Below are 12,588 nucleotides of genomic sequence, written 5' to 3' on the forward strand. Positions count from 1 at the left end.
CCATTGAAAAAATAATAAATAATTACGAAAAGCTAATTACTATTTTTTTTTTTTTAAACAAGTTAATGAACATAATGATTTTTTATCGATATGGTTTTGGAGTCAAGGCAAAAGTTAAATACATTAAATACTACTTTAAAAGCATATTATTTAATATATCTATAATAATGTATCTTTTATTACGACTCATAGTTTTATAAATCATAATATGACGTATTTCTTTTTTATAAACTTGATTGTTATGTCAAAGCTGATATTTACGTATTGTAAAATATTTATGAATATAACAGTTTGCACATACCATTTATTATCATACCTTAAAATGCATTAATCGTTCTGTTGTACTTATTTATTTTATATACGTTTTTTGTTTTAATAACAATATATAATATTTATATTTTATTTAATGTAAACATTATTACTATAAATTATTATAAAGTTTAAACATTTTATACGTGTGAAATAGATATTTCGATATTAGAAAAACAGTAAGTTTATTGCTGTGAACAATAATTATTGTTGATAAAAACGTTTACATTTACAATAATAAAACGATGTTTTTTATAACTAAGGAGTGTTAGATACATAAACAATATCCTTACTTCTTTGAAGAGAAGTTCGTATTCTTTACGGTTGTTTTCAAATTGATGTTGGTTAGTAAATATACAATGTCTTCTTCATTAATAACTAACTTCTTTAAATAATTTACTATTTTGTTCATGGAATAATTTATTCCAATAATCCATCTACCGTTATAATTTTATTAATCATATCCTTGTTGTAATACAAGTTATGACATTATTTATTTGTCGTATTAACATTTTTGAGGTTATTATAATGGTATTATATTTAATTTTAAATTATAATGAATTATTTAACAATATTTAAAACTTGAAATAAAATCAAAAATTAAGAGTAAGAAAATCATTTTCATTTTACAACTTTTTTATTTAAATGAATACATATTAAAATTAAACGTATTATATTATATGAAAATTTCATTTAGACTGAACACAAGTATCGAATGTTATAATTTTTATAAGTGGTCCAAACCAAACAATTATTAAACCCTTTGTATATTAATTTTAACTCCATAGGTAATTTTTTGGCCAACGCCTAAAAAGACTAAACATTCAGTTGAAATTTATAAACCTGCATAAAGATTTTATTTACTTTATAGCAATTATTCATTTATTGGTTTCTAAATACAATATAAAAAATTAATTTTCAACTTTTTCATTAGGTATTTTGAAAAATCAACAGTTTTTGTTATTCTTCTTATTTTACAAAAAATATACATATAATACTATATTAAACAAAACAAACTAATTAATGCATTTAATTTTTATTAATAATAGTTATTTATGACAATCTTTATTAATTTTTTCATGTTGTTATAAAAGTAGGTATGTATCAATAATTGTACAATACAATTAATATAATATATTGTATAGTAATCTATTTGATAATGAATATTTTTAAAATTGTCAATATCAAATTACCTACTATTATAATTATTATCACTTGGTTAATTAGATTTATTTTTTTTAAATTAATATATTACACAGATGCTGATCTAAACGATGCCGAAGTTTTTCTTGTAGGTTTTCCTTTGTAGATTGCAGCATTTGGATTAGTTTCTGTCTTTGGTGAATTATTAGTAGCTGATGGTTCTTTAAATTTTCTAAAATGATTCTTTAAAAAATCTAACCTTAATTGCATTTCTTGCATTTCATTCTGTTGACTTGGCGTTTGTTCAATATTTCTTGTCTTAAACAGTACAAATTAAATCAATGTCTATAGAAATAGTTAAAAATATTTTACCTTTTTTGGAATAAGATAACTCTTGTTTTCCGGGATATAATTTCTATAGACATTATAGAATGCAGTGGTTTGCGGGTGTCCGTACATAGTCTCTGAGTACTTATCTGTATTGTAGTATGGCCGAAAAAACGGAGATAACATCATGCCATATTGAGAAGACTCATATTGTAAAGATATAAATATAATCACGATTAACACAAATTTCATCATAAAAAAAAAAACCAAGACTTTGATAAAACAGAATTGGAAATATTATAAGCTCGGAACAGTATAAAGTGTGTACCTAACACTTATTTCGACGTTCAAACGTGCACATGTTCCTAGTGGAATAATTATTTTCGGCAGACATTATTTGAACCATGGATTTTAAAAAATATGTATGACTGTATTTATTTATGTAAAAGGTATTCGATTAGGCACATTATACATAACTCAATTGTCATTATACGTTCACGCTGTAACCATCATTTGACGTTCTGTATGTTGTAATAATGCATTATAACATCACGTGCATTTTGTTTCAAACTTTAAAACCATTATTTTTATGCTTATTTTAATTGACATTTTCGATTGTGATTTACGTTTTTGAGATTTTAAAAATGTAAATGAAATTTATAACATATTATAGGTATATATTTAGTATTTACGAATAATTATAATATTTATTAGTGATGGGTCGAACCCTGATTTTTAAATCGAACCGAACCTTCATATTTTCTACCGAACCGAACCACCTAGAACTTAATACATTTTATCATTATTATTATAAATGGTATATAAAGTGCCCTTTACAGCCTATAACTTTCTATCACTAATAGTCTAATTATTTATAAATAATTATTAACAATTTTTATTTTTAAAAAATAAGTTTTGAAGAATTGAACAAATATTTGGTCTTTGAACTATTGTGGCCAGTAAGACCGGCTTGAAAAATATTTTCAAGTTCAATTTTCGAACAGCAAAAGATGTTTGATAGTTCGGTTCGAATTTTTTTCATACTGAGTTCGACCCATCACTAATATTTGTATATGTGATCTTCAATGATCAAAATATTATGTTAATCACGATTTATTTATTAAATACTACACAAAACATTATTTTAACAAAAAGCACAGTGGTGCATAACAAATTGCTTAAAATATTAAACACAACATGTTTATTTTCAAAATGAATTATTTTTATTTACATTTTAAATTATCATACATTATAATAATATTAATCCTGATTATATTCTAGAATATATATTATATAATAAAATACAATTCAAATAATAAAAAAATACTCTAAGATATATGGAGATGTACTCGTCTAATGTTTAGAAAACGACTCAAATCGGTTTTCCTTAGTATCAGATGAAAGTGTTAAACGGACGAATATATTTTATTATTCAACATGTTACATGTATATATAATTTTCGAATAAGAGTGGACATTTTCATGGCAGTGTCAGATGTTGGTATCACATTTAACGATTTTTAATTTTAAAATGTAATAATATTTTGATTCTTTATATATTAAGCTTCGACAACTCCAAACAATAGCTGGGGGGTTATAGTTTTTTTCATTGTATTGTACTTTAACTCTTTGAAACGAGTGTTCCCTTGTGTGGTACATATAGCTTCATCGCTATGAATCCGGCTGGTCACCCATCCGAGGGTTAGCAACGCTTGACGGTGTTTGACAAAAACACTATTTGGTAACTGTACAATATTCTAATCAAATAAACAAAAATTATAATATTTTTTTTTATTGTTTAACATGACGTTGATATTATATATATATATAGTTTACAATATTTTGATTTAAAATAATATGATTAAAAACAATATTTCTCAGAGAATCATAATGATATTGTCAACTCACATTTTTAATCATCCAAAGTTCATTAGTTATACCAACATAATATATTTGATACTTATAGGTCTTTACGATAACTAAGTATAGGTACCTACATAAGTTGTATTTTAAAATATAAATATTGTTTATTATAGTATTAATATTGTCGATTAAAACTATGAATATATTTAAGTTATTTAAAATACAGTAGAACAATTTCCTATGATATGTAACTGAACATATATATAATAATCTTTTTTCAGTCGAAATGTATGCTATGATGTACTATTAAAAATGGTAAACATGTTTTATTGTTTTATTGGAATAAACTGTTGAAAAAAAAAATTACATTTACAGTATACACCATACGCAAGTACTATCATTATAGCCTAAATGATTCATATAATTATACAGTCGTTTAACACTACAAAGTAGGAATGCATTTTAAGTTTTGAACTATTTTTGCACTTATACATAATCCAATGAAGTGTACATAGGACCTAGCACAAATTGCACTGATGTACAATCATACCCTCGAGACAATCTGGTTTGTACTGTATTCATTGTTTGGTTTTTCAAGTTTTGAAAACTCGAAAATTTCTTAGACAATATTACACTTAATTTCAACGAGTAAGACGAAAGTAAGTATACTTAAGATCTACATCAATTATTCGTTTTAAAAACATCTCCAATTTTGGTGAAGTAACCAGTTAAATAATTTAATTTGAATGGCTGTTTTTCTAATAATATTAGTTTGCTAATGAATAATTATTTAATTTAAATTATTTTATTATTTTGTCGTTAAAAAATAAATAAATAAATAATAAGTAATTTTTAGAATAAAATTTCAGAAAGTATAGTAAAATAAGTAATTTAAAATAGCAGTCGAATTAAATAATTTAATATTATTTATTTATTTATTATAATTCGTGATTTAATAATATTAGTATTAAAGTAATTAAATAATAAAAATAGAAATATTACTTATTAATAAAATTATTCTATCATTGATAATCGAATATTATAAATACTTAAACTTATATTACGTATATACTTTTACTTAGCGATAATTTGATATGGTCGTGAAATGGTATGCTAAGTTACAAAAATTAATATTTTTATATTATTTTACTAAAATAAAATATTTAATATAACTATTGCTTAATAAGACACGTGACATAATTATTATTTAAATAGGTAGGTAATTAGTTGACAATGATAAACCATAATATAAATAGTTTTTAAATAGTAATTATAACTAATTACCTCTGTATTTGAAACTAAAATGATCAAATAATAATAAAAAAAAATATTGTATAGTAAGTATGCACAAGCTAACAGGTGCGCAATAACCATTTTAGCTTACTGATAGTATAGTAAATATAAAAATTATGAACACTCTCTGTTTCAATAAAATGAATTACATATTTAATTAATTTAAATGTTAAGATTATTTTTATTCTAAGGTAGATAAAATAAGCTTAAAATTATATTTATACATAGTAACATTAAAATAGATTTTGAGGAAATAACCGACAAAATCGCCAAAAAACGTTCGAAATTAGTTCAAAATTTAGTTCGTTTTATAAATTATGTAAATTGTGTAAAAAAATGTTTGGTATATACTATGTATAATATATACAAATATTATGTAAATGTATAAAAATAATGAAACATTATTATCTAAGTCATGTATGAAAATTCAAGGCTTATGTACAGTCATACAGGTATAAGTATACATATTTGTAGTTATTATAAACTGATATATTACTTATATACTATTTATGTTTTATTTAAGTGAAGGAGGACAAAATGTTTTAATTATATAGTCCCTCTTGAAAAAATTCTAAATACGCTACTGAATAAAATATAACATAATATACATTTTTAATGATTTTAAAATTTTATTTTTGTTTTTTCTCTTAATATATTATGTAAGCTGCGAATTTAATAATCTCGTAATATAGGTAACTATAATAATATGTGTAGAAGACTAATAGTAGGATAATAGTTCTAGAGTTATAGATTCAACGATTATTTTTAAAGGTTAAGACGATGTCAAAATTAAATAAACGAAAATAATTAGGTATTTGCCATTTGGTATTACCTAAAAAAAATTTAATTATTTAAAAATACTATATAAATACCCGTCATAGGACATATGAAAGGCGAATAGATCAGTATTAAGAACGATCGTATATCTAACATATATAAGTAATATACAATATTACTTCATTTAATTTTATCTTCATTCGGGTATACATACATTTTATTATTTAATGAAACATAATTCATAAAATATTTAGTAAGTCTATTATTTTTAAAGTTAAAAAAAAAATATGTATACAATAAGTTGTATGTATTTCAATGGTTTTTATATCTTAACAGTTAAATAGCGATAACAGACCACACATACATATATCTAAAACAAAAATAGTTGTACTCAATACATTTTACTCAAATTTAGCAGAGGGAAAGAATTATTGTGCGTATAGTAAAAAAAAGTATTTGAATTTAATTCTGATTTTATTATTTATATTTAAAATATACCCTATACTGTTGTAATAAATTACGTCTTTAAAATATATTAAATAGAGTGATAAAATAAGTACTATTAACCAAAAACATAATATTTATGAATTAATATGTACATAATATTGTGTACAATACTAAGTATTTTAAGTATTATGATGTACACATCATGTGGGTATTGTCCAAATAATTTTTTAGTGGTTTCGGATGTCAATTAATATTATTGTTTTAGACGCGGGTGAAATTTAAACGAGACTTTGGCGATCAAAACCGTGAAATCTACAGCCAAGATTACCGTGTTTGCGAAGCTAGTTGGACGAATTCCAATTTCTCTTAATGAATTAAATCCTGCTATTAATGCATTTAGGTTCTATATCGATTTTTAAAGGTCGAAAAGGTCTTTTTATTTTTTAAAAAAAAGTCTTAATACAGGTTTTTGAACATTATTATACCGAGTTACTATTTACACCATCGTTTTCCATATTATTTGTTATTACTCTAAAGATGGTATGGTGCGAAAAAAATTTAATTAAAAGAGATAAACATTTAACAGAAATAACAGAAATTCACGACTTTCGAATGTCAACAGTGCAATAACCTGATGGAATAGAGTAAATTGCGACCGGATTTGGTGTTACAAAACCTTTCTAATAGACGTTCAGATTTCAAGTTTTAAAATATTTCAATGAACCTACATAAATTAAAATTAATATTTACGATAAATCGCTGATAGAGTAAATTATATAAGGAACAACATACTCATTTTTTGTGTATTCAATAATAAGTTATGTGCATTTTTTTTTTAATGCACTTAAAAATCAATTAACAAACCATTTGTTCATATAAAATATATTTCAAATTCATAATAATAATATCAATGTAATTTTTAGAAGGAATTTAATGAATTTATAAATATTTCACACACAAACTTTAACTGCATATGTATAAAAAATACTGTTATTGCATATTATTATTAAAAGAACAAGAGGTATTTCAATTTGGTTAACAACAAACAATGTATATTGTTATTTCACTTGGTTTAATGCAATTATCTTAACTTTATTTGATATAATATTATTAACAGTTTATTTATATTATTTAAAGTTATTTCCCTTACACGATATTTTATAATAATTAAATGTATACCATAATTTTATAATTAACTATTGTTTTAATCAAGTAAAAAAAATATTATAATACTTAATATAAAAATTGTATCTGCTATAAGTTTATATTATTCATTAAATTATAAAATATATCAAATGATTTATTTAAATTATAAGCAATTTATATTTAATAATTACATTATAAAAATACATAATATTATTATTATTAAAAAAAAATGATTTATTGATTATATTATTAATGTCACTCCATATTTTTTTAAATTATTATTAAATAGGTACATTTATAATATATATTATTCTGACTCACCTATAGAATTTAAACAGTTTTATTTTCAGATACTACTTGAAAGTTTATTGACAAATACTGTGCGAAAATAGCAATACAAACTGTTGGTTTAATGCTTATAAATCATTTTATATCGTTTTAGTTAATAAACACAATAACTATAGAAATGATAAAAAAAATATTAAAAATAGTTTATATTAATTCTTAATTCACTTACTATAAATAAATTATTGTGGTAAATTATTTAAATTTGATAACAATAAGTTTTACGTTATTCATGTACACATTAGATTAATCGAGTATATTGTTTTAATGTCCTTGTTTATTATTTTGTGAGCTAATACAATTTACCAACAAACGCAATGTTGATGTATCAGTAATTAGTAGGTACTTTTGATGTAAATTGTTATATACATACTTACCGTTAAAATGTATATTTTATTATTTTCAATATAAATAATGTATATTATAAGTAGAATAAAATTGTAAAGTAGCTTAAAAACTATAACAACTTTTTTAATTCTACTACAAGTTAAAAAAAATAATTTTGTGATTTCGTGTTTTCGAAATGTAAGTTTGTATAATCAATAGGTAACTAACACGAAAAAAAAATAACATAAAAATTGGTAAAGTACCTAATATATTTGTTTCATTTTTATAAATATTAGTGATCTATGAAATTTGTGTTTACCAGATTGTTCAGCTCAAAGTCTGTGTTTGAAATATTATTATTAATGTAATTAGTTTAAACTAGTATTTGAAAATCGTCTATCAATATATTTACCTAAAGTAATCGTCACATTGGTGACTGGTTATAACTGGTGTGTTTGCCGTAATATTTAGGTCTTCTGAAATCCGTCAACACTCTAGATCGCCAAAGCGGTATATTATTATCATATTGACAGAGCGCGGTTGCCGACCGCGTTCCATTTGAAATTAAACAAACGAGACGTGGACTCGTGACATTCTGACTGCGGAGAGGAATAACATTAATAATGATATGTAACAATAATTATTATTATTATTATCTTTATCGGTGGAAAGACTTTTGTTCCGTTTGGTATCGAGGACTATATTTTCTATTATTTAGATTTGTTTACCATTTAAGAAATAGGTATAATATATATATTTTTTTCAAATAATTTCCTTAAAAAATTTGGATGCATCTAAATCAAAATGAATTTCTGAGTTATAAAAATGTATTTTATAGAGTTTTAGTAAAGCTAATAGGTAGTAATTAAAAATGGTTTTACAAAAATATAAAATAGATGTAATATTAAATTTAGTATTTATTACATTCGGACATTTTGTACAAATTATATGATGTTAATAAATTAATATATATAACTATTATTTTCAAATCATCATAGCTCCCATAATCTCCCGATCTTATTATCACAGACCTATTATCCTCAGTATAAAAAGTAAAATATCCCAAAACTACTTGTTCGGATTTTAATTTAGATACGTCAAAATGTTGAAAATTTTCCATTTATCTTCTAAAAATTTATAGGAAAAAAGGGACGATTCTCATTAATCGTGAAAATATAAACCGTTATCGTCACACCTCGAATGGGACCAATACAAAATCTAATTAATTGAATAGCTAATCATCAAGCCGCGTGCTCAAGGATTCAAAAAAAAATAATAATAATAATAACAATAAAACAAAATTTAAATAAATTCACTATTAAAGGATAACAAAATAGGGGGTGTGCACGGGCGGTGAATCATCCTGCGTGTGATATGCGCGCATAATGTCCGTGTTGTTGTCGGCGTAGGAAATCTTCTGGTCGACCATGTTAAAATTGGCAAATGCGACGGATGTGTAGCGCGGAATGTAATATTAACGTGGTCCGGGGAAAGGCGTTTACAATATAATATAATAATATTATATGGTCGGCGAAAGTATGTCCGGCTTGCCGCTGCCGGTATAATATATACATATATATATATGTGCGCGTGTGTGTGAGTTATAGAGAAAAACACACACACCGGTCCGGCAATGGTAGGCCGGTTTTCTGGGTCAAAGAATGCGGGATAAAGACCTTCGGAGGTCGTTCACTCACACCGCGCGCAGACGACGGCGGCGGCGGCGGCAGACCGTACATAATAATAATAATATTATAATATATAATATTATATATCGCACATAATATTATCCTCGCGTACGCTCAGTGTATATTATTATTTTAAATGTTGTTTTGCGTGCCGGCCAATAGCGTCGTACACGTCGCAGCTACAGCCATAGCCACCGTCGTGCTCCTACTCCGCGTAATAATTTTCATTAAAATCGAATTTTCAATACGTACGTCCACCACGGACGATTGACGTCATTTCTAAAATTATACTTCTAAGTCCCGCCTAACGTCACTAAACATATCTAAAAATCAATAATATTCCACTCGTCCGGCGTTGTGATGATAATAAATTGCTTTTTATAATAGGCACCACATTGTCTTAACACGCGTGCACCGTCGTGGTGTATGATGGTGGTGAATTTGGTTCGCCGAAAATGAAAACTTACTGTTGTTGTCGTATACGCACTTACCTGCAATATTTACAGTGACGTGTTTCTAGAAATACATGTATTATATATCCCTGCGAAATATTATATGCATTAAAGTTATGGTTTAAGTTATGGTTCAAGTTTTGTTTTTACCTATGCTGTCGATCTGAAAAATAATTTTTTCACACTACGCACCGCATTTAACCGTGCCAATAAAGTATTTAGGTATTTATTTTTAAGATAATATACTGTACATTATATTGTAGATAAATAATTTAATAAAACGTTATATCGTTTATAATCATTCAAACTTCAGGAGTTTATTATACGTTTCTAAACTGCAAATAAACTTTCTTTCTGTATATAAATCTATACATTAAATAAATACTTTCTTGCTATCTACCGATCGAATAATTTGTTTTTCACTGTCGAGTAATATCGAATGAGAAAAACCGTTTGTAATTTAGAACTGCGTATTGCTACGTGGTATCGACTATCAACCATCGTCCGGCTCAGTACATGCCATGCTAAAAAAATAGTTTATAAACAAAATAATTAAAAAGTAAAACACCGTACATATACATATATAAACGATTCGAATGATTGAAGAGCATCGGAAAAAATAACATACATAATGACTAAAAAAAAAAAAAATGTTTCAGACATACTTAATGTATAATATTTTATAATTATAAATGTTTTACGTGGCGCACTAAGTATCAAGGTATTCGTTATTTTTAATAAATAATGAGTAAAATATTATGTACGCACAGCCGTCGCTTCCAAGCGTAATAATCATTTACATCAAAGGTACGAAAGTTTTAAAATCAAATTTTGAATCAGTTAGACGCTTCGAAATAATAGTACAGACACTCAAGACATTTTAGAGACTTGTTGGAAATGCCATTGAACGTTAAGATCAATCGGTGTTCGTGTGTCAGACATAAATGAAGTGGCCACTGAATTCGAGATTATTGTTTAAAGAAATCGCGCCGTGTCAGCAGAATGAATTAAGTGTACCTACGTATTTTGTTCCGGATGCCATGAAACGTTCTACTACTTTTCTCTCTCTCTTTCTCTCTCTCTCTCTCTCTCTGCCTCTGTCTCTCGCACACTCTTTTTCTCGAATGAACTATGCATTTCGCGCGAACAACAGCTGTTTCTTGAAATCAGATTTATAACTGTTTCCATCAGTAAATGCGTGTATCATACAGATAGATACGCACACGTGAAACATTACGAGTTTGGAATTAAAACGTCGCGTATGTGCATCACGTAGGCGATATTCTCAAAACACTATAATAAGTAAACTAGCTTATTGCCTTTTTACTCGTCAATTTCAAATTATTGATTTCCAAGATTCGTTATGTTTCGACCGGAAGCGAGGACACGACAAAAAAACGCGTGATGCATATTATTATTGTTTCTATATTTACACCGATGACACATCCCACGCGGTGGTTGTCGTCTCACTGGCCCGAGTATAATGTTATTTTATACATAAGTTTCCTATAGATAGAATGTAAAAAGAAACGGAAAATGTCACCATAAGTAATGGAATATACTCTTTCGTGACCTTTTATCGTTGATTTATTGACGTGTTTTCGACATCGTTTTATATTTCAATCGAATGAATAAAGTAGATCAATAATATTATGTCACAATATTTGACTTGTCTTCTAAGCCAGAACGCATAGTATGTTACGTTTCATATAGGCAGAAAATAAAGGAATGTTAAATAATTAAATAAACGTTACATTCATAAGTTATTGTTTTAATAAAATAATGTGTTTTTAGTGTTTCTATATGGGTATTGATTTTTCTTGCATATCCGACCACAGACAGTTTGATAAATTCCCAGCCATCATAAAATCTGTTCTCGGACTGTTTTGTTCACGACATTTCGACCATTTTTTTTTCGCCTATTCATTTATTAAGTACCCAATTTGTTTTTGATCACGTCAAGCTGACATTAACAACAGCGCCACAACCCAAACATTAATCAACGCATTTAAATGTTTTTTATAAAGCTTACTAGGTCATATTTTACTGTATTGGTAATATACCAAAAAATATTTAAATATATAATATGGATTTTAAAATTATTTTTTGTTGTAGTGAAATTTTCGTGCATTATTTATACACATTAATAATAATATTAGGTAACTAATATCGATTGTAAAATCAATTGTAATGATAACAAATTGTTAAGCATTTCTTAAACGCACATTTATAGAAATGTAGTATAAATTGTTGTTATCCAATATAAATTAATGAAAAATGTACTAATATCAGTAAAAATATTTTGTTCGATTGATTAAATATATGAACAATATTTCTATTTCAACAAATTGCAGAAGTTGCATAAAAATGTAATGCATAAACTCGTATATCTACCGAAAAAAAATAATGGATGAAAATACGTGCAAACCATTAAGTCGTTATGAATAAAATATATTGTAGTCTATTCATTTT

General features: G+C 25.6%; 1 protein-coding gene across 1 annotated transcript; it reads right to left on the reverse strand.

Moving 5' to 3' along the window:
• Positions 1–1,492: 1,492 nt before the first annotated feature.
• Positions 1,493–2,282, reverse strand: LOC113554439. The gene is made up of 2 exons (XM_026958289.1): positions 1,825–2,282; positions 1,493–1,770 (listed from the first exon to the last, which is right to left on the reverse strand). Exons 1-2 carry the CDS (start codon positions 2,032–2,034, stop codon positions 1,561–1,563), a joined length of 420 nt encoding a protein of 139 aa, XP_026814090.1. The 5' UTR covers positions 2,035–2,282; the 3' UTR covers positions 1,493–1,560.
• Positions 2,283–12,588: the final 10,306 nt, after the last annotated feature.

The sequence above is a fragment of the Rhopalosiphum maidis genome, chromosome 2, assembly GCF_003676215.2.
Source record: "Rhopalosiphum maidis isolate BTI-1 chromosome 2, ASM367621v3, whole genome shotgun sequence".
NCBI classification, from domain to species: domain Eukaryota; kingdom Metazoa; phylum Arthropoda; class Insecta; order Hemiptera; family Aphididae; genus Rhopalosiphum; species Rhopalosiphum maidis.

Excerpts from the sequence above, each read along its gene's own strand:
- LOC113554439 (XM_026958289.1), bottom strand. The coding sequence starts at position 2,034 with ATGATGAAATTTGTGTTAATCGTGATTATATTTATATCTTTACAATAT. Across the intron at positions 1,771-1,824 it reads GTTATCTTATTCCAAAAAAG|ACAAGAAATATTGAACAAAC; the intron begins GTAAAATATTTT and ends GTACTGTTTAAG.